This window comes from Trachurus trachurus, assembly GCF_905171665.1.
Source record: "Trachurus trachurus genome assembly, chromosome: 5".
Taxonomy (NCBI): domain Eukaryota; kingdom Metazoa; phylum Chordata; class Actinopteri; order Carangiformes; family Carangidae; genus Trachurus; species Trachurus trachurus.
In genome coordinates, this window is record NC_139896.1 from 28,918,235 (window position 1) to 28,944,847 (window position 26,613).

A 26,613-nucleotide genomic window follows, 5' to 3' on the forward strand; every position below is an offset into this window, starting at 1 on the left:
GAAAAAGAAAAAACAACAAAAACTGAGGACATGAACGAAGAACGTAAATTTGTTTCCCAGCACAAAGGCAGGGGTGTGTATCTCGTCATGATAGTCACGGTAATAATAAACCATCTCCCTATGACCAAAATCTACACACTGCACAGTATTAACTTGCAATATAAACAATGATAATGACTGCTATTTACAAAGTATCAACATGTTCGGTTTATAGTATCACATGTAATATCCTTTCAACAGGGGGTGCTACGCTGTCTATCAAATTGCTAAAGACTAAAATATGCTCTGAAAGCCTAAAACTCCTGTTGTTAAAGCCTTGGAGGATTTTCTCAAAATACATCAAGTGTTTTCGTTAAGATTACGTCAAATATTAACACCCTGTTCTGTCGCTGCTAGGACTCCATTTGTTTGGAAACGAAAACAAGTAAATGAGTGTTCAGCAGGTGAGTACGGCTGCCACGGTTACCAGTAAGTCACATTATAATGCACTTTAAGGGATAGTTCAACATTTTGGCAAATTTGCCCATTGCCATAATCCCTATAGTTTTAGGAGTAGGTTCGTTACCTTTAATTGTCGGTGCAAGCTGTTTTTAGAACGGCGGAGCAGAGCCGAGAGCTGCCCAGAGCTACGCTACGGAGGGTCATGGAATTTCTTGGTTTCCCCCATCAAACTCATCAAATACACAATCCAACAACTCCAAAACACTCTGGTGGACAAGCTGTGACCTGCACATTCACCACGAGACAGAGTTGTTTTCGAGGCAAACAGGCATCAGCGGTTTTGCATGAATTTACCTCTAAAACAACTCTGTCTGGTAACGTTCTGTTATTATCTCATAGTGTGGTGAATGTGCAGGTCACAACTTGTCCACCAGAGCGTTTTGGAGTTGTTGAATTGTGTATTTGATGAGTTTGATGAGGGAAACCAAGAAATTCCATGAGCCTCGGTTGCGTAGCTGAGCAGCTCGCGGCTCTGCTCCGCCAATCTAAAAATAGCTTGCACCGTTACCATTAAAGGTAACGAACCTACTCCCAAGTATAGAGGGATTATGGCCAATTTGCCAAAATGTTGAACTATCCCTTTAACTGTTTCACAGCAATATATCATGAGAAAATCCAACAACGTTGTAGTCACATCGCTCCATCCAAGTTCAGTGGGAATTAAACTAACGGCGAGGTGAGGTCTCCCTTACAAATGTATGTGGGAGGCTGTGTCCAGAACCGCCAACCCCCCCGCCTTCACCTGGTCCCCAGAGGACACCCGTCCTCTACAAACGGCTCTGACGCTCCAGCTGAACACGTCTCACATCTCTTCAGCATTAGGATTTGTTACTCTGACTTTGTAAAGTCATTAAGGTACACATGTTTATTCTCTCATTTGTGGGTGAAAGTCAGTGTGTGTGTGTGTGTGTGAAGTGTGTGAAGAGACAATTAGGAATTTCAGTTCACTGATGTACACAGTTCAAATGGCTACTCTAACAACAAGGCTGAACCACATATAACAAAGCCTTCGCCGACATCAGTGTGTCACTGTTTAGGGTTAACATGGATTTCTTTTTGTTTCACTTTTTTTTCTCTCTCGCGTTCTGGCGTTCTCACGCGTTGAGAATCCAACTCTGTGTCTGGCCGTCATTCATGGGTTCTGTAACAAAAACTCTGATGGTCCGTTCCGTCATGTAAACATGTAAACATTCCCGTCCCTAATGTCTGTGACACAAAGAGTGTGTGTGAACCTGCCTCTCCGTGAGTCTCTACTGTCCCGTCACCTCTATGACGTCGTCGTCAGAGCTACTGGCGCCGTTCTCTGTGCTCGGGTATCTGTCGGGTTGGCTCAGAGCTGCCCCCAACAGGCTGGAGGTGGGATTGTTGTAATGCGAGACAAAGCTGGACGCGGCGGAGGTGGAGTTCGGCGCGGGGAACCCACCTGACCCGGAGAGGAGGGGGTTGGAGAACATCCTCTGGTCAGAGAGCAGCGACTGGCTGTAGTTGAGAGGGAAGCCTGGCGAGAGCAGGCCGGCCATGTTGGGGTTCATCAAGTACGGAGGCAGAGAACCCTGAGCCAGCGATGAAGACGTCGCCGCCGAGGGGGTCGATGACATGGGAATCGTGGTGGAGGCGGAGGAGAAAACAGGGGGCAGGGAGGAGGAGGAGGAGGAGGAGGAGGTGGAGAGGTGACCGTTCCCCGTGGTGGACGGTCTCAGCAGGTCCGAGCCTGCGGACGGGAACATGGTCTGTAGGTCGGCCAGGGTCTGTCCCGGCGTCTGAAGGAATGATGCTCCGCTGCCGCCGCCGCCCATCAGCATCGGGTGACTCATGGGCCCTAGGTTTCCTAGAAGGGAGGAAGAGTTCAAACCCACAGGAGGAAAACTGAGTCCGCCGGAGCTCATGGACAGTCCGGGGAAACTTGTCGCAGCCGGGGTGCGTTTTCCTCCCATCTGTGCGCCGCTCTGACCTTCGGTGCTCTTGCGTTTGGTGCCGCGCATCTCCAACGCCGAGCCGAGGAGGCTTTCGCTCAGCTGAGCCGTCTGACTGTTCTGTGGAGCGCCGCCGTCTCCTGCTGGGACGGCCGACATGTCTGGGGGCGACGGCAGTTCGTTCCCCATGCCGACGGCTGCGTCTGTGGATGAGGTGTAGCGGCTGAGCTCTCGGAGAATCTCGGAGCTCAGGGGGGAGGAGGGACGCTGCTCCCTGCTGGGGGAGCACTGCTGTTGATCCACGGGGGATGAGCAGCCGTTACTGACCGAGTGGATCAGGGAACCATGCGTGTCTGTGGAAGGGGAGAGAAAAACAACTGTCAAGAAATATGCAGAAGCAGAATCAAGTTTTCAGCATCAAGGGAATTTGCTTTAATGTTTCGATGCTTGACAACTATGCTTGTAACAATACACCAAAGTCACGTTTTGATTCAGATTTCGATTTCTGACCCGCGGTTCGATACGCCAATGGTTCTCAAAGTGGGGTCCGGCGACCCCCAGGGGTCCTTGAGAGGGTTAAAGCTTCAGTTGGTAACAATTATTCAGTCATATTTGCTTGAACTGTGACTATATTCTGATATTCGGACATTAAATGAGTAATTTAGGACAAAATCCAACTCCTCTGGCTCCACCTACAGCCTGTAATCGTGTTTGCCGAAATCCACCGCGACCGACGATTCTCCACCAGTCAGGTAGAGGGAGCAGGAGGAGCAGCCAATCGCAGCTTGTACATGTCGGACGAAAGTGAAAGTAAAGTCCGTGACTTGGTCGGAAATTTCAAGACAACAGACCCTCAGCTCCCTCTTTTCACCTCTGTCAAGCCCCCTCCCTCCCTCCACACACAGTGTTTTTCATGGTGAGAGAGACGTGCGATCGTTGTGGAGTCTCCGGTTGCTATGGAAACGGTACGTCTTTTGTGGGTGCCTTTATGGCTACTTTGTGTGCGTGCACTGTGTGTGTGTATGGGGGGGGGGGGGTGTATTGCCTTGTAATTTCCAACCAAGTCGCGGAGTTTACTTTCACTTTCATCAACTTACCAACTGGGGGGTCCCCAACTCTTCTTGAAATTTTACCTAGCTAAATCTTACCTACCCTTTTTTTCTAGAATTTTTAAACTTTCCTTTTTTTTGGGAGAATTAATTTAGAACATTTTACCACTTCTTTTAAAACCTTTTTAACACTTTTTTCTAGAATGGTTTTTGAGAAATTTTACCTTTTTTTTTTTTTTTTTTTTTAACAGTTATCTTATTACTTTTTTTCAAACATTTTGGGAGAAATTGTACCAATAACATTTAATATTTCTAAAATTCACGCCATTGGCTCTAATTTGAACGTACATTGACTAAAGTCTCAGAACAAATACCAGTAATTGTGTATTTGTGGTGTTTGCTTCAAAATTTTGTCCAGTGGGGGTCCGTGGTCTAATTTGTGTCATTTTAGGGGTCCTTGATGTGAAAAAGTGCGATACATGGTTCGATTTGGTGGGTGGGGGACATCCTGACAGCTGAGAATATTACTGTCAGGTAGTGTCCCTCCTTTTTTAATATGAAAGGAGGCTGGAAATCACAGGGCATGTCTGTTCTGATGCGCTCCTGTAGTGTGTTATAACGGCTGGTTTGTAATGTGTGCGGGAATTTTCTGCATTATGAGTGCTAGATATGCGTGAATTGGTTAAATTTTGCACAAAACCTGGGGCGGTGTTTAGCTCAGTTGGTAGAGCATCGCCCCATGTGTTGAGGCTATAGTCCTCACTGCAGGCAGCCCCGGTTCGAATCCCAACTATCCTGTCATTAAAGGCGAAAAAGCCCCCAAAAATATATATAAAAAATAAAAATGAAAATTTATGCGCAATACCTGCGATACCCTGCAGGCCTGCTCATAGGGTTGTATCTGGATTGGAGGCACAAGGGGCATGTCGCAGTTCTGCCAGTTAGAGTGTATTTTGGTTTTGATATGTGTATCGTTACAGGCTTAATGACAACAAAGGAAGAGGAAAGGTGACATATGTACGTCACCTCTGCCTCTGAATTATTTATCACTACACTAGGAACCACGAATAATAAATGTGATTTTTGTACCTCTTGAAAGAGCTGTGGCCCCAACTGCTGGTCGACTGATCTTTCCAGATCGAATAGCAAAAATCCTTCCATCATTAGTCCTGATGTATGTTCCTGTGTTGGAGAAAGAAGTGTGTCAGAATTGTGCAACTGAAATATTTTGTAAAGCAGGAACAGTGTTTGGTTTAGTTACTTTGGAAAGTACCTTATTACATTACAACATTACTGTCAATTAAAAGTAATTTGTTACGTTACGATTTTCTTTTCCTTACGTGGAGAACTTCTTAAAGTAACAGAGTAATTGATCCTGAACAAAAGCGGCTAATATCTAGAACTTACAGCCTGATCCGTTCTACTATTGACAGCCCAGCATCCGGCCCCCAGGATTCTTGGTAGCAAGAGCTCAGAGCCACGCTGTCTTGTAAATAAGAACTTGTTTTTAATTGATTCTGCCTGGTTAAATAAAGGTTAAATAAAAAATAAATAAAAGTCTGATAATTAAGCAACAACTTTTACGGTTGGTTCACTACACTACAGTGTAAAGTTGTGCATAAAGCTCACTACACTAATTTTAAGAATTTACCCCAATGTAACTGACTCTATGTAAAAGGTGCAAACAATCTCCTGCCGACCATTTCCATATGTTTTGGTTCTGTCCCAGGGCTTGCCACATTCTGGTCAAAAATCTTCAAAACTCAGCACAGCATATAACACTACTATCTCTCCTGAATCTTTGGTGCCCCCTGCAGCCTGTTACTTGAAAAACTTAGATTTCTTGAGAAACTTAGATTTTAAAAGACTTTAATCGAACAGAATCTTTTTCTTTGACATCTCTACCTGATTGTGATGACTGAGCCCAAAGGTCCCATATTATGCTGTTTTTCTACCATTTCACACAGGTCTAAGTGGTCCATATTGTATTGAATAGCCTAGTTTATGAGACTATTGTCTTGCCCGAAAAAATTTAAATGTTCCCTTTTTACTGGCGCAGGAGAAACAAGAAAACTCCTACAGCCATCAGAAAGTTACTCTGTCAAATAAAAATCAAGTGAAACTGAGGCGCAGCGCACACTGTGCACGGTGCTGATTTTGATGAGAAGAATATTGACGTGGTTTTATGCCGGGAGAGGAGACTTCGTCCTCCTTCAGATGTGCTCTCATTCTGTGATGAGGACTGAACGGGACCGCTGTGATGAGAAGTGGTACCGTTACAATATTCTCATGTACCGATTGTCATATCACAGTTTGCAATTTCATTTTTAAATGATGGATGGCTGTTTTTCAGTCGGTGATTTAAAACGATCGGCTTCTCATGTCAAATGACGGACGAGAGAGAGAGAGGGAGAGAGAGAGAGTGTGTGTGTGTGTGTGTGTGTGTGTGTGTGTGTGTGTTTGTGTGTGTGTGTGTGTGTCGAATATTTGAAGAAGTCCAGAGTAAACTCCAGCCACTGTCTCTTGCGAGTCTCGGATGAAGGGAGGGGAAAATAAATGATCATGTTGCAGCCGATAACTTCGCACTTGGCCTGCTTGACTGTTGCTGTTCTGGAAAAGTCTCAGAGGGCGCAGCTCTCGGTTTTCTAGACTGGCCCATGGGGAGTATAAGGAAGTACCAGGAGGTGGAGCCACTCCGAATCAGCTGCCTCTTGACATCAAGTGGAGCTGCACTTCCAACTGACACGTTTGGGCACACGATCTCAAAAAAGTGATCAATTAAATCAATCCATTAAAAGAGCGAACAGACTTTTTTCAGCTCCAGGCGTCAGAGAAAGGCCACGGGAACACATAGAACTGCTACAAACGGGAACACATAGAACTGCTACAAAACCAGTATAAAGTGGATTTTGCATAATATGGACCCTTTAAAAAAACATTTATATTTTAAAGGGACAACAAGGAGTTTGTATTTGGTTATAAAAGAGTCTCATATTAATGTGGATGAATCTACATTACCCACACTTGTTAATGGATCCATTTTCAAATATATCATTTGTCTTTCTCGTCATTTTGATATTATTATTTAGTGGTTGGCTCGCCCAGTATTTCCTACTTTCGGTGCCCAGCGGGTCATGGGAATAAAGCTGCCGAATCGCCAACTAGTGATCCAGGCAGCGTCCAGGAAACCAGGAAACCAGGAAACCAGGAAATGCTGGGCGAGTCGACCACTAAATAATAATATCAAAATAACTATTAACTACTACTATTAACTACTACTAACATTCTTTATTGCTTCCAATAAAGAAAGTTCATTAAAAAAAAGAAACAGAGTACTGTTTTATAAACATAACTAAGTTACAGATTTCTTGACTTGCAGAACTAATGTGTTACAACCAAAAAGTCATCTCTAGAGTACTCTAAAGATTTACACTGATGCAAAGAGTAATCACTGTGCTGCTGCAGCTACCTTTGGATCCTCTGATGACATGGATGCTCTCTCCTGCACTGATCCGAGCTTGAACATCAGTTGTGCTGTTGGCTCCTGGGATCACAATATCTGGAGACCCAGACAAATGGCTCATGTTAATGCCTGCTCATTACATTTAACTATTAAATGTCACATAAAACAATCCAATATTGTGATTCGGGTTACTTCCAGGTAAAGAAACAACACATTACCAGTTGTGGTGACGATCCTCTGCACGTACACTCCGGCTTTCTGCAGGAAGTTGACTGGCAGGCTGCCTGCAGAGCTGGAGCCAGCCATGCCCATGCCAACCTGGCGAGGCATCATGGGGATTGGGGTCGACTGGATGGGCCTGACGCTCGCCACGGGCTTCTCATCCGGCCTCACCATAGCACGCCTGGATGGGTGAGGCGAGAACTCATGAGATGAGCAAACACATACTCTTAGCAGCAACACTGGAAATCCATCAGAACATATAAATGAAACTAATCTGCACAGCTGAAACCTCTAACAAACCAACTAACCCCATGTTGTTCTGGGTTTCAAAGGGATTTTCTGATAGTTCACTATTTCATTCACCCTTCCAATGGCCTGTTTTCCCTCCTGCCATCTGAGAACAACAGGTATCAGAGCCTCCGTTCCAGATCCAGCAGGATGCTCAACAGTATTTTTCCCTCAGGCCATCAGAATTATTAATGGTCTGCACTAATAAATGTTGGGCTGGAGATCCTATTCTGCAACATTTTTTACTAAATTGTTTGAAATCCTCTTCGCACTTCGATTGCATCCAATTAATTGAATGCTTTTTCACAAAAATTAAAAAAGTCAGAAAACAGCATCCAATCATCAATAACGTCACATAAAAATCACTTGGATCATGATGTGTCAATCAAGCTGCCATCTCTCTCCCTCTCTCCCTCCTCTCGCTTGTGCGATCAGAGTCTTCAGGTTTTCAGAATGTGGCCTGCTAGAACCGTTTTTCCAGGATCTCCAACCCTACCTTTAATATTAATATTTAATATTATATTGAATAATTCCTAACAATCACTGTGGTATTGACACTCGTTGGGGGAACCATATTTAAGTTATTTCTTGCCTTAATTCCAACAGAGAGAGACAGAAAGTCAGGTAGAGAGAAAGAGAGAGAGGACGGTGCAGCAGCATGTATGTATGTATGTATGTAGTGGGGGGAGGGTGCATTTTAATGCATCCGACTCTATATCAAGAGGAAACCTCAGTTGGTTAGATTGTAGCTAATTATAGCTGAGGAAATGAGCCAGAAAGGAACGGAGCTAAGCTGCTAGCCACTGCCCTGGTAATTACAGCTAAGGAATGTGGGATAAAGCGTGTGCTGCTGAACCCACCAGCCCCGCTGGTTGAACGCTGGGATGTTGCTGAGCGTCTGGTCACTGGTGGGATAGTAGGGGGCGTACGACGGGCGGGAGTAGGGCACCGAGGCTCGTTTCTCATCCTCGTAGCTCTTCTTGGCCGCTCTTTTCTCCGCTTTGGTCAGTTTTGACTCCTTACGGTCCACCAGCAAGGACTCGTGATGGAAAGGTTGCTATGGACACATGGGGGAATTCAACACACATCTGAGGTTCACTGAATTATAGACCAACTGAAAGATTTTCTGATCCCTGACATTCCAGAGGAAACCTGCTGCCTATGAAGGATTCATAATATTTCTGTGATAATGATCCACATTCCCTTCTGCTCTCCTGCTTACCACCACAGACAGAGGGGATTCTGGGAAATGTAAATATTATTTGATTTATTTTGCACAATCAATGTTTTTATTGTTTTCCTCATATCCAAACTGGCCATATCAGTATTTTTTTCAAGCAATATGATTCAAGCGTTATGATTTTCCTGTTGTTTCATAAATTCCCAATAAAAAAATAAAAAACGTATTTTACAACAGCATTTTCTTTCAATTCTTTAAAGGGATAGTTCAACATTTTAGCAAATTGGCCCTCCGTATCTTAGCTCTGAGCAGCTCGCAGCTCTGCTCCGCCGTTCTAAAAATAGCTTGCACCGACAATTAAAGGTAACAAACCTACTCCTAAAACTATAGGGATTATGGCAATGGGTCAGTTTGCCAAAATGTTGAACTATTCCTGTAAACATTTCAGATTCAACAACATTAGACACTTCTTATAAACCTTTCTGGTCTTTTATTGTGTTTTTATCTGCAAACCAAGGCTGGTACTTTCTGCCTCTGCGTACAGTGATCATATTATATATTTTTATATTAGTGTCTAGGCCCATGAGTAACATCTATGATCTACTGTACCTTAGTGATGAGATGAGGGTAAAACTGACAGGCTTGGTAAATCACTGACTCAAACTCCTCCCGGCATCCCAGAGGGATTTTGTCCGCGTCAGGCTCCTCCTCCACAAAGTGCAGCAGTGACTCCACTTCCTTACGGGTGAAGTTGAGGACTGGATTCAGGTCATCAACCACACGGTCTTTAAAACACACAAACAACATTTTAATGTTGGTGGATGAATTCACGAAGACATAAGCATTTAGGAAAATAAGGATACAGATAAAATAACAGTTAAATGACACAATAATTAACTATTCAAGTTAACTACTCAATATTATTAGATATTAGATTCAATATAAAAGAGACTTATCAAAATGAGAGTACAGTATTGAACAGTGTCCAACTGATCACAGAGCATTAGTAGCTCTGATTTATGTGTAGAAATTAGGGGTCAACCGATTATCGGCATAGCCAATAATATCGGCCGATATTGATTGGTTACATGGCATAAGTGATAGCCAATCAACACTGAAGCGTCTACATGGAGAGCCGCTGAGCAGCTCTGCTTTCTGCACCACAATCTGGTGCTACTGGACTGAGACTCAAATTTCAGTATTGGACTTTACAGTTCAGTTTTTACTAAATTTTATTTTATATATATAAAAAAAAACACAGGGAGCTATTTTATTTATTTATGTATTACAGTAGGGATGCATTAACTGTTTAACCGTTAACCGTTGCAGCGTGTGTGTGTTTTATAATGTGAAAAACCCCCCACAAAAAACTAAACAACAACAAAAAAGAACATCGTCGAACGCCCCCTTACTCAACAAAATAGGATTGGGTCGCTGATCAGCACAAGCCTAGCCACAGACACTTAATAAAGCGTTTTAATCTCATCGGTTAACGGTTAATGAGCGTTGGTTATCAGAATTTTTTTTCAAAATGTGCATCCCTATATTACAGTGAACTTTAAGAAGTACTGCTAGAGGACACCTGCAACTTTTGTCTGAAGATGATTAAACATATGGCTTGAAAGTGTTTCAACCATACAGAAGAGGATTAGGGCCACTGAAAAAATTAGTTGTGACTTTAAAGTCAGAATTCTGAGTTTAAAGTCGCTCACTCACCCACCCTAGCGGCAGCAAATATATTTGCTCCGTAGGTGGGTCTAGAAACGAGCCATAGGAACTTTTTGAGTCTCGAACACCGTTTGTGTTCACCAATCACAGCGCTCTATCTGTTTAGAGAGTCGTTGGGCGGGCTTAACGCGATGGCGACATATATTTTAATTGGCTTGTCAGGCTAACGTCGTCCTGCTCTTTGCTCTGATTAGTCGTAGCGCTATCCTATTACGTGCAGAGGCAGTTTGAAAGACAGCCTTCATCCCGCCCCCTGGATTGAGCCGAGGTCTACCGGTCATTTCCAGACTATACATTTTAGTGATATAGTCTGGCTTGTCAGGCTAGCCCTAATCCTCTTCTGTACAACAAAGATCTGATTTGGAGCTTGTGTTATTCTAGAAAAATGTAAGGTCTTTTTATCACAGATTTTCACAGTCTCCAAAGAAAAAAACTAACACTATCCTGTATTCAGTCTAATCCCATGTGTGATATTCTAATTTTTGACACAAATGAATATCCTTGATTACTAATAATCTGTATCAGTATCAGCCCTGAAAAAAACATATGGGTCGATCCCTTACCGGACATGCCCTGTTTGGAGACCTGTCTGTCATAGATCTTCTTCTCCAGGGTGTAATCACAGACAAGGCGGTAAATGTAGCAGGGTTTCCTCTGGCCGTACCGGTACACCCTACACACCGCCTGGGCATCATGACAGGGGTTCCAGGAGGCATCAAACACCACCACACGGTTGGCGCCGATCAGGTTTACGCCCAGGCAGCCCGCTCTGTGGGGAAAACAGAACAAGCGTGACGAACCTGCCGGTGTGAGGAGGACGTGTGAGGAACGACAATGGAACAGAGAGAAGAGACACAGACCTGGTGGAGAGCAGGAAGACCCAGGCTGCGGTGTTCTCTGGATCATTGAACTGATTGATAAGTCGCTCTCTCTCCGTGGCAGACGTACTCCCGTCCAGTCCTGCAGACACACACACACACACCGTGTCAAGTCTTTACACCAGAATATCATCACATTTTGATTTGCAGCTAAATGAAGGAGAGTGGATCCTGGTAACATTTTCTACAAAGGGCGGAGAATTCTTGTAGGAGTAGTGTTTTTATTAATACATACACCGATCTGCCCAAACATCATAAGCACCTGCCCAGTATTGTGTTGGTCCCTTTTGCTGCCAAATACACAACAAACTGCTGCACTGTGTGTTGTGACAGCTTTCTATCAGAAGCAGCATTAACTTGTTCAGCAGTCTGAGCAACAATAGCTGGTCTGTTGGATGGGAGCACACGGGCCAGCCTTCTCTCCCCACGTGTATCAATGAGCCTGTGGCCGCTTCACCACTATTCCTTCCTTGGACCAGATAGATCCTGACCACTGCAGACCGGGAACAGCCACAAGAGCTGCAGCTGCAGCACATGAGAGAGAGAGACCCAGTCGTCCGTGGAGAACTGGATCAGATCCTTACACTGAACATTTTTCCTGCTTCTAACACATCAACTCTGAGGACATGTTCACCTGCTGCCTAATATATCCCACCCACTAATAGAAGCCATGATGAAGTGGTATTCACTGCTATTCACTTCACCTGTCAGTGTCATAATGTTAGGCCTGATATACAGTATATATATATAGAGAAAAATAACTATTTCAAACATCTTTGTTGAACTGCAAATACTGGAGACGTACCGTAAATTCTCCAATAGAAGCCTGGGCTTTTGCTTCCCAGCTTATATTATAGACAGGCGTCTATATGGAACTGGCTTTTTGAACAAATGTTACGCTCAGCAAAGATGGAAAACACCATCAAATCGTTCTATTCTTACTGTTTAAAAGAGTAAGAATAGAAGGAAAGAGCCGGATCCATGGCATGCATTCATTTTAAAGTTTAATCGGCACCCATTAAACTTGATCTAAACAACAGCGTGTTCCGGCCATAGACTGTCAGTAGGCTCCAGCTCCTTCCTTCTGTCAGTCTCGACGGGCTGGGCCGGCCTGAACAACACAACCGGACGAGCCAGGTTCGAGTCGAAAACATAAAATAAAAATAACTCTGGTTGGGTCAGACCACAGGCTTCCTTTTTTTTTGGGCTTCATTAGGGCCGAGAATTAAGGTTTGTGAGTCCGGCCGTGTCAGATCCCAGCTTCAACAGATCGGACCGGGTCGGGTCTTCATTTTAAGACCCACTGAGAACTCTAGCACGAATTAAGATGCTTAGGAAGTGCTCAAACAGGTGATCGTGGGCTTTGAGAGGTTTTGGACATTCACAAGAGCTTGTAGAAATAGAAATAGATCCAGCTTCTAATGGAGACTGGCTTTTATGGTATGCTTGTTTCCAGGGCACCATATAAATCTGGTGACAACAGAAGATGAACTGAGAGAATGTCAAAGAAATCAAACAAGATGATGATGATCACAACTGAGGTTTCAGTACTGAAACCCACATGTTGTGCACAGTGGCTGGTCTGGGAGCAGAGCTGAATGACTCACTGTAGTAATTGAGGTTGCGAACCCAGTTCTGGCTCTGGGTGTCGGAGGAGTTGACGTCTACTGGTATGGGTCTCTTTGATAAGAAGTCCTCGATGACGGTCAGCGTGGACAAGCTTTGACTAGAGGGGACACAGCAGAGACACACGACACAGGGTGAGAAAAGCACTAGGTTTGATCCCTTTGAGTTGCAAACAAATAGCCAGTTGTGTTTTTATTACGTTCACACTACTGCTGTATGTACATCACCACAAACAATCATCAATTGTGAGAGGAAGCAGAAAACCTAAGGAGGATTAAAACACACATTTTTCACATAAATTGTTAACAGCAGAGGTGTCAGGATGAATTTGCCAAGTGTGAAAATTACATAGAGGAAAGAAGAGGCATAATACTGTTGAAATGTCGCATGTATTTCTTGATAAATTTCAGTTTGTTCATAATGTTTTGTAAAAGGATAGTTCATTAACTGTAAATAGGGATGGGTACCGAATTCTGTACTTTTTTTGGTACCGACCGAATTCCCACCAAAGAACCGAGTACTGATTCACCTGAAGTCAAACGGGTTAGGGTTAGGTACCTGGACGAACCTTTGCATCACGTGCGTCAGCGAGAGTGGATAAAGTCTACGGGAGACTCTGCCGCGTCACAAATATTAGAATCTTTTTTCCATTGAATGACTATTTGGTATTCAAAAATCATTTCCCATCCCTAAAACAAAAAAATACTCTTAAAGGCTGAGGAGTTGTGATGATGTTGAAAAATAAATATTCAAAATTCATTGTACTATTATACAGGACGTACGTTTAACAGTGGACTCACCTGAACACCAAAATCTTGTCTCCTCGCCTGACACTCTCATCAATCAGATAAAAGAGAAGAACCATCTTGGCAGAGTTGTGGAGGAGTCCTATTTGGTAGGTGGACATGATGTCCTTGGCCTGGAACAAACAGCAGCATTTTAACTCAAAAACTCAAAGGGATTAACACATGGTCACATGGCTTGACATCACATGTCATGTCCATGGTTACATGTTGGCAGAGTGGATGCATCAGTGAATGAGCTGACTTTGTAACCATTTACACTGCTCTTCAGAAAAAAATAACAACACACACTTGTATTGCACATCTTCACTACAGACTTCTACTGCATGTTCTGCCTTCAGCGTATAGAATCTCCTCAACATCAGGCAAAGTGGCTGCTGATTTTTCATACAGTTGCTGAAAACCAAATCATCAGCAGGGACTGTGTGTTTGCTGCTATAATACATACCCATTCATATGTAATAACTTGATTGGCTCGGTCTTGCGATGGATTGAGCGGCGGCAGGGTGTTGTTGACTTTGCTGTTGCTTGAATCTGCTACTTTGGCTTTGAGGCCAGCGCCGGGCGCCGGGCAGCGAGGGTTGCTAGCTGAGGTGATGTCATCCAGGTCCAGGTCCTGCTCGTTGGCCTGGTTCTCCTTCTGCAGGGCTTCGTACAGCACGTCTGGGTGATTCCAGATCTGAAGGGACCAAGAGACAAGAAGAGTTTCTCACTCATCAGTGACAGTCACCTATGAACATACAGTTATTTCAGTTACTTATGGTGGGAGGTGGCACATATGCTATCAGGGATTCCTAATATTGATCTTCACTTCTCTGCTTCCTCCTCTGCTCGCCTCTCCCCTCCTCCTATCCACTCCTCTTCTTCCCTTCCCTTCCCTTCCCTTCCCTATCCTCCTCTCCTCTCCTCTCCTCTCCTCTCCTCTCCTCTCCTCTCCTCTCCTCTCCTCTCCTCTCCACCCCTCCCCCCTCCCCTCCTCCTCTCTCCTCCTCTAGACAAACAAAGAGTTGCATGCCTCACAACAAAACAGATGATATTAATGAACTGCCGGCTTTGTTAAAAACAAATGCACATGGCCGAGAGGAGGGTTAGCAACACAGCGGAAAAGTGACCAGACTTGCATAGTTCCTCTTTAAAGCAAAAGAGCCACTTCCATCCTGAGGGTCTTAGACAAGGATACCAGTGAGCTCTGGAACAATATTAGACCCTTTCTTGAAATACAAACACACAGATACTTTTCCCTGTATAACCAGTGTCCAGTATATATAGATTAATGTCACTCGATGCAACATCTCTACATCGATGTGAGCTTTTCTTACCTACAGCATCTTTTTCAACCACCTGTCTGTCTACATATTCATCTACTTATCAAGAGTCACTTTATTAAATAAATGCACTGCTTCCCCTTTTTTTCCCCCCTCTCCCCTAAACTGGCGTTTTTGGCATGGCTGTGGTGTTTGTTGTTGTTTTTGTTGTCATTTGTTGTTGCTATTGTGGCTGTTTGGCCATGTGAAGCAGTCTCACCTTGCAGCACACACAGAAGGCTTTGAGCGGGTTGAGGCCCAGCCACCCACTGTTTCCTGCTTCTCTGAAGCGCTTCATGAACTCAGTGTACAGCGCCCGCTGAACGGGAGAGAGCCGCACTAAGATGACGTGCTCCTCTTTGGAGGGAAGCTGGTCCCGCAGCACATCGTGACCTCGTCTGCAAACCAGAAAAGCACCATACAGAACATTGAGTAAGTCCCAGGCACGCTTAAACTCTTTTGATGTGCTTCTGGTAAGACGGCTCACCTCTGGACGAAACCCTCCAGCAGGCTGTGCAGCACATGGCTGCGGTAGCGCATGAGGCGGACGTCCTGAGGCGTGCTGTCCATGCACTGTCCGTTCAGAATGGGCCGCTCAAACATGTTGCTGAACTCCTGCCGTGTGCCCAGGAAGTCGGGCCTGACAAAATCCACCATGCACCAGTACTCGATGAGGTTGTTCTGCAGCGGGTAGCCTGTCAGAACCACTCTGCGGCGGGAGCGGATGTTCTTCAGGGCCTGCGATGTGCTGGCGTGGTAGTTCTTAATGCGGTGGCCCTCGTCACAGATCACCACATCCGGGCCGGGCCGGGCAATGGCCTTTTCAATACCTAACAAGACAAAGTACGAGTCTGTAAATATGTTTTATTTGAATATTAATGGTGCAGAGATATCGCCACACGACTGGGGAGGTTATTGCTTCCTTTAACCTCCGTCTTGTTTCAACTTTCTGCTACCATCTCTTGTTTTGGGGTCGGTTTTAACCTGTGTCTTAAATCAGATGTAAAACACATTAAAACAATTATTTATCATCCTCTTTGTTTTTCATCTCTTGGTTCCGTTGTTAGGCTTCCTTATCCATGAAAATGCTGGTTTTGCACTTACGATTTCAGTTTTAACTCTCATTATTGTTCTTATCGTTATAACTGATTCAAAACCAACCCTAACAACATAAATGTCATTATTTTAACCAAAGCACGTTAAAATTTTGTGAAAAATGTTTTTTTTTAATTTGTTTTTTTTATTTCAGTAGAGCTTCCTGAATACTATAAACACATTTATGTGGTACTTTCATGCATTAAAGACCTAAAAACGGGTCAGTGCCGCTCCTAACACAAGAAAAAGGTGAACTGAAGACTTTCTCTGACCTTTCATGAGTTCCTGCTGTCTGTCTTCTTCATCCAGATCGATGATTATTGGTCCGGCAGGCTTCTTTGATTTCCTCTTCTTGCCCATTACAAAGCTCTTCTTCATGGACAGCAGGCGGTACATCTCATAGCCCATGAGCAACACGCCTCCATCTCTGGACCAGTCCTCCACAACCTTGGCCCTGGCCAGTGTCGTTCTGCAGGTTCACACAGTCAGTTTGATTAAAAGCTCAGATATTAGACCGAACGGTGCACAAATGTAGTGTCATGTTACATACTTGTGCTCATCGTTGAGGATGTGAACCTTGAAACTGCGGCCGGTGCAGAGCACAGGGTCGGTGTCGGGGGAGATGGCTTCTTGAGGCGGAAGCCAGATGTTGAACTCTGTCAGCCAGTTCTGAAGTGTGTTCACCTTGAACAGGGTAAAAAACAAAAGAGAATGATTATGCTGCGTTCAGGTAACTCGGAAGGAACTGAGGATTTTCCGACCTCCTGCTTGAAAAAGTGCATTGAAACACCACGTAACGTCGGAGCTCCCACTCAGGAAACTCAAACTACTTTGAGAATCAGTTGTCTGACGTTAAACATTGATGGTGGCAACAGTGCTGAACCACACCGTCAATGGTAAAACATCGATTAAAATGCATTTTAAACGCCAAAATAAGGAAAAATGTTGTGAAATATACAACATTTCCTTATGTTTACAGATTACCTATCGATGTTGTGGAACAGAGTAAATTTATTTTCAATTATCTGTTGTCGATGTTTTTAAAAAGCAGAGTTTCTCCCGGTCCGCCATGCCATGTTTCTGGTTATTCTGATGCGGTGCGTCTAAAACGCTTTGAAGACGTAAATCCAAGTTTTCAACTGGGAACTTCGGAGTTCCCAGTTATCTGGAACGCATTATTAGAACAGAGAACATGGATACGCACATATCTACATGTCTTCACTTTGATTACTCACAGGGACGATGGCCAGCACAGTGTGGGCCTCAGTGTTCCTCAGCAGGATGTCAATGAAGGAAATGACCTGCAGAGTCTTGCCCAGCCCCATGCTGTGAGCGAGGATGCAGCCAAAGCCGCTGCTGGTCTTGTACCGCTCCAGAGACTCAATGAGGTTATCGTAGAGAAACCGGATTCCTCCGATCTGTGAGAGGAAGAGGAGAAAACAGGCTGGACTGAGGCTGTCTGGTGCTGAGAGTTAAGAAGCTGAGAGTTGGAGAGGGATGGGACGGCAGGTGTACCCAGGGCTTAATTTGTGCCGGATCCTGCCGGAACAAGATCCGGCACCTCGCCGAGTGGATCCGGGACCTCCTCTGTCAATCAAATAGGCCTACGTGCAGTGGCGGCCTTAGACATCTCGGGGCCCGTTTCAATATTTCATATGAGGCCCTACCCTGTTAAACAAAATTATTTGCCAGCTATGTGCCCATGTGTCGCTGATGCTTTAAACCCTGAAAGGACGCAGTAACGCACTATCCATGCATCCCAGGTACGCACAACACATTAAGTGTTAAAATCACTATCAGGGCAAGAAACCAGGACTTCGCAGAAAAAACGAGGACTGAAGTTGGTTTTCATCAAAAAGCAAAATCATTATGTAGCCTACATTTTCAGACAAACTACAGGCTTTAACAATATTCTGAATTTAAATTGGCAACAAAAGTAATGAGAGCAAAGTGCTCCGCGTTATTTCAGCACCACGGACAAGGAAAGGACGAGACATGCGGACAGACAGACGTCTACAGGCGCTGATCCTGTCGGTGCTGCGGTGCTGGAGCAGCAGACAGACAGCTGTCTCCTCCATTATTACAATCTGTAAATAAGCTGCCAATAATATCACATTTTAGTTGTGCTCTCGCTGTGTTTTATTTCTCTGTGAAGTTGGGACGTACTCATAGATCGCCTGTTTGGAGGCATTTTAACCCGAGGAAAAAAAGGAAAGAGGAGGAAAGTGATTGACAGACGTCAATCATCAGGTTACGCAACTGGGCGCACGTCAGGAGAAAAGCAGGAAAAAAAAACACTAAGAGAAAAGGAATAATACTGGGAGAAGGAAAACGAGGGTCTATTGATAGTTTGCGGGCCGTTTTCAAAGGTAAGCCTACGTTGTTATTGATATTTCCTGCCGTATTATTAATTAGGAGCGATTAGTGTGCAAGAGAGAGAGGCCACTTTGGCATTTCTTATTACAAGTGTAACAAGGACCTGTAAGTACACCAAAATACACTATGTATTTACAATGTAAGTACATGTTATTACATACGGTTACATAGGTAATAATTAATTAGGTAGATACACAGGAACAAGGACCCCTTAAAATAAAGTGTTACCTTGCATTTTTATAATCTTTGTTCAAGTCTTTATTTTATATACCAAAGGTTTATTGCATTTTTATAATCTTTGTTCACGTCTTTATTCTATATAAGCAACAGTTTATTGCATTTTTATAATCTTTGTTCAATGTAGGTCAGAAGGAGGGTCTATTGCCTTTTGTCTTTATATAAGCACAGTATTGCCTTTTTAGTCTATTGTCTTTTTGTTTTATTCAATAGTTCACACTGAAGATTAAATGCATTTTAACAAAAACATGGTTGCTTATTTCAACTTCTTCAAAAAATAAGTTATTTTTCCTTAAATAGCCTAATAGCCGGTATTCAGTTATCTATACGAACAATTAAAAGCCGGCCGGGTCAAAACAAACAAACAAACAAACAAAACTCTTCCAACTTTGTGGACTGTCTGTGAAGACTGACGGGAGTGAAGCCGACCTCATCCTCTGCCTGCCGGTGGGACAAATTGCACTGTCGGATCTGGGTCTCCGTGTCCGGAACCCGTTCGGGATGACTTGAATGGTGCTGAAGCGCTATGGCGCAACGGACACAGAGACCCAGGTCGGACAGCGCAGCCAGGGGAACAGCACATGAGGAAGATGATGAACTCAGATAAAAGCCATAGCGACGTGAGCTCTTATACCTCTGAATTTCACCGCAACGGTGACCATCGGTCCGCATCATTTTTCAGGTGTGTTAAAAGTCATTTAAGCGCCGTTACGCACGCCGCACGTGTCGCCTCCTGTGCGCTCTTCCCCTCTGTCCCCCCCCCCCTCCGGAACAGCACCCTCTCAGTGTTCCGGGACCTACACATGGACAAATTAAGCACTGGGTGTACCTGGTGAGGTTTGACAGCCCTGGCCAGCTGCGGGGCCAGATAGATGTCTTTCTCCTCGGCGGGGTGATTAATGTTAACCAGCACTTGACCCTGGGCGTCGGGCAGATTCATAGCGTCGTTGATGTGCGCCCCGCTGCTCTCCTCGGAGCCCGCCGTGCCGTCAGCATCCTCATCGGCCGACTCGCTGCTTATCTGCAGGGCGTCCTCGTCCCCAGAACTGAGCTCAATGATATCTGGGTCATCAGTGGGTGAAGTGAACACTGTGTGAGAACCAGGGTTATTATAGTTAACTAAAACTGAGACTAAAACTAAAACTAGCAGTGACATTTTTTTTTTTTTCCAAAAACAATAACTAAATAAAAACTATAATGAACAATGCAAAACTAACTAAAACTAAACTGAATTACTGTTTAGGAGCGCTTCCTAGACTCAAAAATATTTTCTTTGAGGTGTTCTTTGGCAAATGCTAGTAGAAAAAGAAGAAATACCCAAGGCAATCTCTGTGAACAGTTAAAAAGCCTTTGTTGCTATGGCTTGGTCATGTTAACCTTTAAAAGACTCCTACGCGTTTCGGTTACACACCTTTGTCAGGGAGTCAAAGGCTGAAAAAGACGTGTAGCCGAAACACATAGGAGTCTTCGGGGGGAAGATTGATAATCACTTGGAAATATTAGCTACTATAGCTGCAGAGAATCTCTCTTATCACCTCTCTTACCGTCTCTAATGGCAAGTGCAGGCAACTTGGGCTCGTCTTTTTCATCCTCGTCCCCGCTGCTGTCCAGACAGATCACATCCTGCTTCAGGAGAGCGGGGACCAGGTGAGATACTTCTCCTAGAAGTGAAGCGGCATCCACTGCTGAAAGGATGGACAGGGTGTCGGGGGGGGGGGGGGGGGGGGGGGGGATTGAAGGCAAAGTGTTACATAGACGTAATAGAAAATATGACCATGTGCGGGAACGCTGACTGACGGAGTGACGGTCACCTAGCTGAGAGTCTGGCACAGCCGGGGCCGGAGTAGGAAAGTCCTTCCTCTGCTGCTCCAGACGTTTCCGCCTCTCCATCTCCTCCTGTTGAGCAGCCTTGGTTCCAGCCTCCAGCTGATCCTCCTTTAGCAGTTTTCTTTAAGCACATGAGAAAACAAGCCAGGCTACAGTATAGTACACCATCATGTATATCATTAATAAGTGACCTGACAGAAGATATCAAACAGAAAACAGCTGTACCTGATATTTTTCCTCATGTGTACAGGCTTAGATGGCTTGGAAGGTTTGGAGCCTTTTGAAGACTTGGAGGATTTGGATAATTTACAGGCTTTTTGTTTCTTGCTTTTGGGTGGTTTGCTCTGGCTGGAGTTCTCCGGGCTGTTGGGATGCTCAGAGCCGGAGTGGGGTCTGGAGGGAGGCGCGGAGGACGGGCGGGACGCAGGCCGGGATGGAGGCTCAGAGGAAGGCTCTCCGGAGGTAGGCGAGGTGGAGTCTCTGCCATCCTGGGCCGTCTCCGTCCTGCTCTGGGCACTGACTGGCCGATCTGGAGAGAAACAAGAAAGCATTTCAAGACCTGCCTTCAAAGGCAATATATGAAATATTACCAAATATGATCGTCTGATTTTCAATAAATTTTGTCTGGATTCTGGTTCCGGTCTAGAGAGCGGATCTGGAATTAAAATTAAAATTAAATTCTGGCGCACCATGGATTTCCATCTCCGGTTTTGAAACATTTTATTCATTTAAACATGGGCGTACAAAAGTCTGTTTTAGAAGAGGTTCTCCAAGAAACTTGTCGGGTACAGAAAATAACCTCTTTCAAGCCGCTACAGAAGCTTTGTCTTATGAACTTCATCAACGGAAGAGACGTCCTTGCATGTCCACCTCCCCAAACTTTATCAAAAAGATGCATTTACGGGGCGCCGTTTAGCTCAGTTGGTAGAGCACCTGCCCCATGTGTTGAGGCTATAGTCCTCTGCAGGCGACCCCGGTTCGAGTCCCGCACCGAGCGGCCCTATCCTGCGTGTCATTTCCCCTCTCTCTGCCTCCCATTTCCTGTCTCTCTCAACTGTCCTGTACATTAAAAGGCGAAAAAGCCCCTAATAATATCTTTAAAAAAACAAAAAACAGATGCATTTACAAACTACAGGTATAATGCACAAAACTAGGATCAAGTGTCTATCAAATAAAACATACAACTGAAATAGACAATAATTGTAATACGATTAAATACAATAAAAGAAAAAGGTTAACTTAAGGCCTAAGGGATTTTCTTGTAAATTATATTCTTTAAATTAAAAAGTTTCACCGTCACCGTCACCGGCCCCAGACGAACACAAGGGGAGTCCCTCCTCCCACCTGGTTCACTTTGCTGATGTGTGACTTTTACAACTTGCTTGAGACCAACATCACACACAGCACAGGTGCTGCTCAATGAATGAGAATGTAATAGAGGTCAGCAGTCTCCTCCATGATAGTGGAGCGACTGAACCAGGCCAAGGCTGTGTCCCAAATCACTCACTACTCACTATGTAGTGGACTATATAACGACTGCTGTCCGAATGTTTAGTGAGTATTAATATACCTTATATAGTGGGCTCATAGTATCCCACAATGCAGCGTGAAAAGTAGTGTACTACAACCGATAGTCACTAAGCAAGTACCATAATGCATTGCGGTCACGGATCGTGGTCGGCATTGATCTGCAACATTTTAATTATGCTACGTAATAATGTACTGCTGCGCGGCGGAGTAGTGTCATTTTACTAGGGGGGGAACCTTTGCAGGTGTTTTGAGTTGATCAGCTGATTAGAGTGTGGCAACATTAGGTTACAATAGTGAACTTTTTCACTATATTCTAATTCTTTGAGATACTGAATTTGGGGTTTTCATTAAAGGGATAGTTCACCCTAGAATGATATTTCGCTCATTATCTACTCACCCTCATGTTGACTAAGGGCTGGAAGAATTTTCAGAGTCCACCGTCCCTTCTCTGAGTTACAGGGGGTCTTGGCGTAGCAGTGCATTTCAATGCAACGGTTGCAAAGGGACACCAGAGCTCTTCGTAAAAAAACACACACAAAAAAACATCCAAATACCTCCATGATGCTCGTATGTAATGTCCGTCTTGTGCTGAAGCCCCAAATTGCGTAATTGTCCCGAAAAAAATTAAATAAGTCTATATTTTAAGCTTGTTTGTAGCGGAAGCTTCTCGAAGCTCCTCTTCCTGGTCCGTCCAAATATCGCGTGATCCGCAGTAACCGCACTGACACCGGCGCAAATCACGCGAGATTTGGACGGACCAGGAAGAGGAGCTTCGAGAAGCTTCCGCTACAAACAAGCTTAAAATATAGACTTATTTAATTTTTTTCGGGACAATTACGCAATTTGGGGCTTCAGCACAAGACGGACATTACATACGAGCATCATGGAGGTATTTGGATGTTTTTTTGTGTGTGTTTTTTTACGAAGAGCTCTGGTGTCCCTTTGCAACCGTTGCATTGAAATGCACTGCTACGCCAAGACCCCCTGTAACTCAGAGAAGGGACGGTGGACTCTGAAAATTCTTCCAGCCCTTAGTCAACATGAGGGTGAGTAGATAATGAGCGAAATATCATTCTAGGGTGAACTATCCCTTTAAATGTAAGCCATAATCATTACAATTAAGAAAATTAAAGACATGAAATCTGTCAGTCTGTGTGTAATGAATCTATATAATATTATATATTTCACTATTTGAATTGAACTACTGAAATAAATTAAAGGCCCAGTGTGTAATATTTGGCAAGGTTTATTGGCAAAATCTGAATATAGTACCCATGAATATATTTGAAAAAAAATTGTTTGGTTTTCGTAGCTTTATAATTATTCTTTCATATATACATATAGCAAGGGTCTTGCTTTAGAGAGTGTTGTCATCTTGCGCCACCATGTTTGTACGGCAGCCCGAACGGAAAATCCAGCCAGCCCGAGAGTGTTTTGTGACTTTTGCGTGCATAAATAAAACAACGAAGAAGAAGGCGGAAGAAAAGAAGGAGGAGGAGTCACTTTGCAGACGGGAAGGGTGACCACGAACGAGTGAGCGCTGCAATCTAGAATCTTAACGCTAGCTGTCACGGATTTCTCCCCATTTTACACACTGGACCTTTAACTTTTACATGAATATTATAATTTTATAACATGTACCTGCAATACAAGCCACAATATATTACCTTGTGGGGTTTGAACATTAAAAACTCAAACAGAACTGTTTGTTTGTTTGGAGAGTGCATGGCTGCAAATCATCTCCTATACTATCCTGAATTTGTCCCAATTTGAATGCAGCCTGTATCAGATTAAAAAAACAATCCTTCTTTAGTTTGCATATTGCAACTGAGCTCATGTTCTCAGATGCATTTTATTGTGACTGTCTAGTTACATTATTTATTAGACTATTATTTGCACTGCCCATTGAACAGGCTTAACATTTGTACAGTCTGTTAAGAATACAAATTATGTCATTCAGAATATATTAACATGTAAAATAATTAATTGTGTAATTCAGTTGTGCCCCTTGGTAGTTGCCCCTTAGTGTGTGTGTGGGTGTGAGTACTACTTCTACTACATCTCATCTGAAACATGAGGCACTGGAGTAGTAAGGTGATTTAATTTATCACTCACCAACACTGTCGTCTTCATCGTCTCCATCATTTTCATCCTCATCTTCCTCCAGCTCCTCATTGTCCTCCTCTTCCTCATTGTCAACATACTCCTCCTCGCTGTTAAGGCTGGGCTCCAGGTCACTTTCAGAAATCGCCTCTTCAGACATGGCGTCTTACAGGGCTCTCAAAGTATTACCTGCACACCTTCATCAGGAACTCTGAAATAATAAAGCACTCTGTAGTTAAAAATCTGGTATACCTAATTATATGTGAAAATCAGATTTTAGAACCAACTAATATTTGCTATCTTTCATGGATAAAATCCCTGCGCAGCTACTTGGTTAAAAACAGCGGAAGACTAATTTTGTGTCCATCTGCAAAATGATTAACAGACTAATCCTTTAACCACTTTCTACTGTTTTAGACTTAGACTTCAGGTTCAGGGAACAGTGTCACACTAAAGCAGGACATATAAGAGAAAACAGACACAGGTACACACTTGACCTTAAACACAGTAAGCTCTTTTGCTAGACTCTTGACTGGGAAAAACTCTATTTGGCCTGTTACAGTTCAAACGTATCTATATCCATTGTATATTGGTGGCAACGCTTTTCAGTGGATTGTAGACAGTGAGCAAAATCATTAAAGTTAGTTTTGTCACGATTTTCCCAACCCCAACCGGTCATCTCAGTGAGTAAAATCTATCTTTATTCTAAATAAAGCCCTAACAGCATGCTAAGAGCACAACGGAAATGAAAACACTATTCGTAGAGAAACAAGAACTGCTGTCTAGGTGTGTCAATAACGTAACTGACAGGATGATGAAATGTCACCCAAATAATGCTGTGCAAGACCAAGGTTAAGTGTCACTATTAACTGTTTGTAATGAGACTTGATGGTGGTGGTGTGGGAGTCCAGATGGGCAACGCTGTAAAATATTGTAACTCAACAGGAAACGACGATGATGAGGCTGATCTGATAAGAAGCTACAAAGACAGAGTTTAGGAGTTCATACACACACACTTGTGTCACCTTTGTTCTTTGCACTACTGTTTTTAGGCTCATAAAATACATTTAAATGAGAATGTATCACACACTGCATGCTAAACATCTAGGTGCATAGATTACGGACATAAACATCGATAAGTGTTGGGTCTAATCTCAAAATTAAGAGTAGATGTTGCACATGTCCTGACCCAGGGGGGCTCCCCCCCACCGATGACCGAGGATGGAGGCAGCTAGCAAGTAGCACAAAGCTACCGCTGCAGAAAAATAGCTCATGTTGTTGTTGTTAGTTAGTTAGCATTACAACACAGCCTCCGTTGGTTACCGACTTATGCTTCTTAACTGAATGCATGTGAATACTATTGTTTCTCGGGCTGAGTCAGCACATCAATATGCTAACTTAGCTACTTACACAATAAAACGCAATTTCAAACGCCAAAAGCACCCAACCCCCCTCCGTTCATCGGTGGTAGCTAGAACCGGACGGCTGGTTGTAACCGGAGCTGGGAGAAAATGCAGCTTTCCGCGACCAAGCGACCGTTTTGTCGGTCGTCGTATTGAGATAACAATCTAATACAGCGGAGGTGTAACATTCACAGTGCTAATGCTAGCCTGTGTTACGGTTAGCTCAGACGCGTCAGTTCAACAGTGTTGGGGCTCACCTTGTACGATGTGCGCTGTGCTCTTCAACGAGTCTGCCTGTTAGCGCGTACAATAATCACTCAGTAATTATCTATGATAAGTTCATGTAAATCAAGTGATGAACGCTGCTAATTTCCAATATTTTTTTTCCAAGCGTGACCGTAAATGTCTTCCCCGGAGTGGTTACTCCAACGAGGGTTCCGGGGCTGAAAAAGCGCGTCAAACACAAAAAAAATTCAAGAAAGCGAAAAAAGAAGAAGAAAGGACATTAGGGGTTCGCAGAAGTCTTATTTACTTATTGAGCCATGGTCTTTTAAAACAACAACAGACCTACTTACAAAATAAAATGGTTCACTATATCGTGGTTATAAAATAACAACACATGTAACTATCTTAAAAAGCAGGTAAATAAAATAAAATAAATATAAAGTTAAATTAAAATTAAATTTATAGTTACTCATCTGACTATTTATATGGGTGCAGGGGTGCACAAGACCAATACAGGTGTTGTACTGAATAGGCATTATTAAAATTCACTTTAATTTAAAATAATTGCTGCTTTCCTAAATAACTAAGCGAAAGTGTGGGGTCTATAATTTAGATATTAAATATGTGGAATTATTTAAATTTGTATTGTCAGTCTTTAATTTTATGTAAGTCACTTGGATTGCTTTGTATGTGCTTTGTTTGCACCTCTTATGAATCATGTTGTGTTGAAGTCATGTCTTGAATATTTGGACACATGTGTTAGAAAATATAACACCAAAACTTGTTTTAGTAAACAAGCTACATCCACATGATATAAAGTCAAGAAATAAGCCACACTTCATTTTCCCAAAACAGGATTCCC

The 26,613-nt window shown here is 43.6% G+C and overlaps 1 protein-coding gene across 5 annotated transcripts; it reads right to left on the reverse strand.

Moving 5' to 3' along the window:
* Nucleotides 1–1,076: 1,076 nt before the first annotated feature.
* rad54l2 (RAD54 like 2) lies at nucleotides 1,077–25,912 on the reverse strand. 5 transcript variants are annotated; one of them, XM_083971639.1, is made up of 22 exons: nucleotides 25,784–25,912; nucleotides 24,136–24,334; nucleotides 20,716–21,019; nucleotides 20,475–20,611; nucleotides 20,208–20,345; nucleotides 19,493–19,725; nucleotides 17,286–17,468; nucleotides 16,601–16,734; nucleotides 16,323–16,519; nucleotides 15,443–15,785; nucleotides 15,176–15,353; nucleotides 14,100–14,330; nucleotides 13,649–13,767; nucleotides 12,830–12,948; nucleotides 11,205–11,304; nucleotides 10,908–11,113; nucleotides 9,226–9,401; nucleotides 8,297–8,493; nucleotides 7,145–7,329; nucleotides 6,933–7,022; nucleotides 4,553–4,645; nucleotides 1,077–2,767 (listed from the first exon to the last, which is right to left on the reverse strand). In XM_083971639.1, the coding sequence occupies exons 2-22, from the start codon at nucleotides 24,281–24,283 to the stop codon at nucleotides 1,752–1,754; spliced, it is 4,527 nt and encodes a 1,508-aa protein (XP_083827765.1). In that variant the 5' UTR covers nucleotides 24,284–24,334; nucleotides 25,784–25,912; the 3' UTR covers nucleotides 1,077–1,751. The 5 variants fall into 5 exon arrangements, with proteins under 5 accessions (XP_083827765.1, XP_083827763.1, XP_083827764.1 ...); XM_083971637.1 differs by having other exon boundaries at nucleotides 19,493–19,752; XM_083971638.1 differs by having other exon boundaries at nucleotides 20,208–20,348.
* Nucleotides 25,913–26,613: the final 701 nt, after the last annotated feature.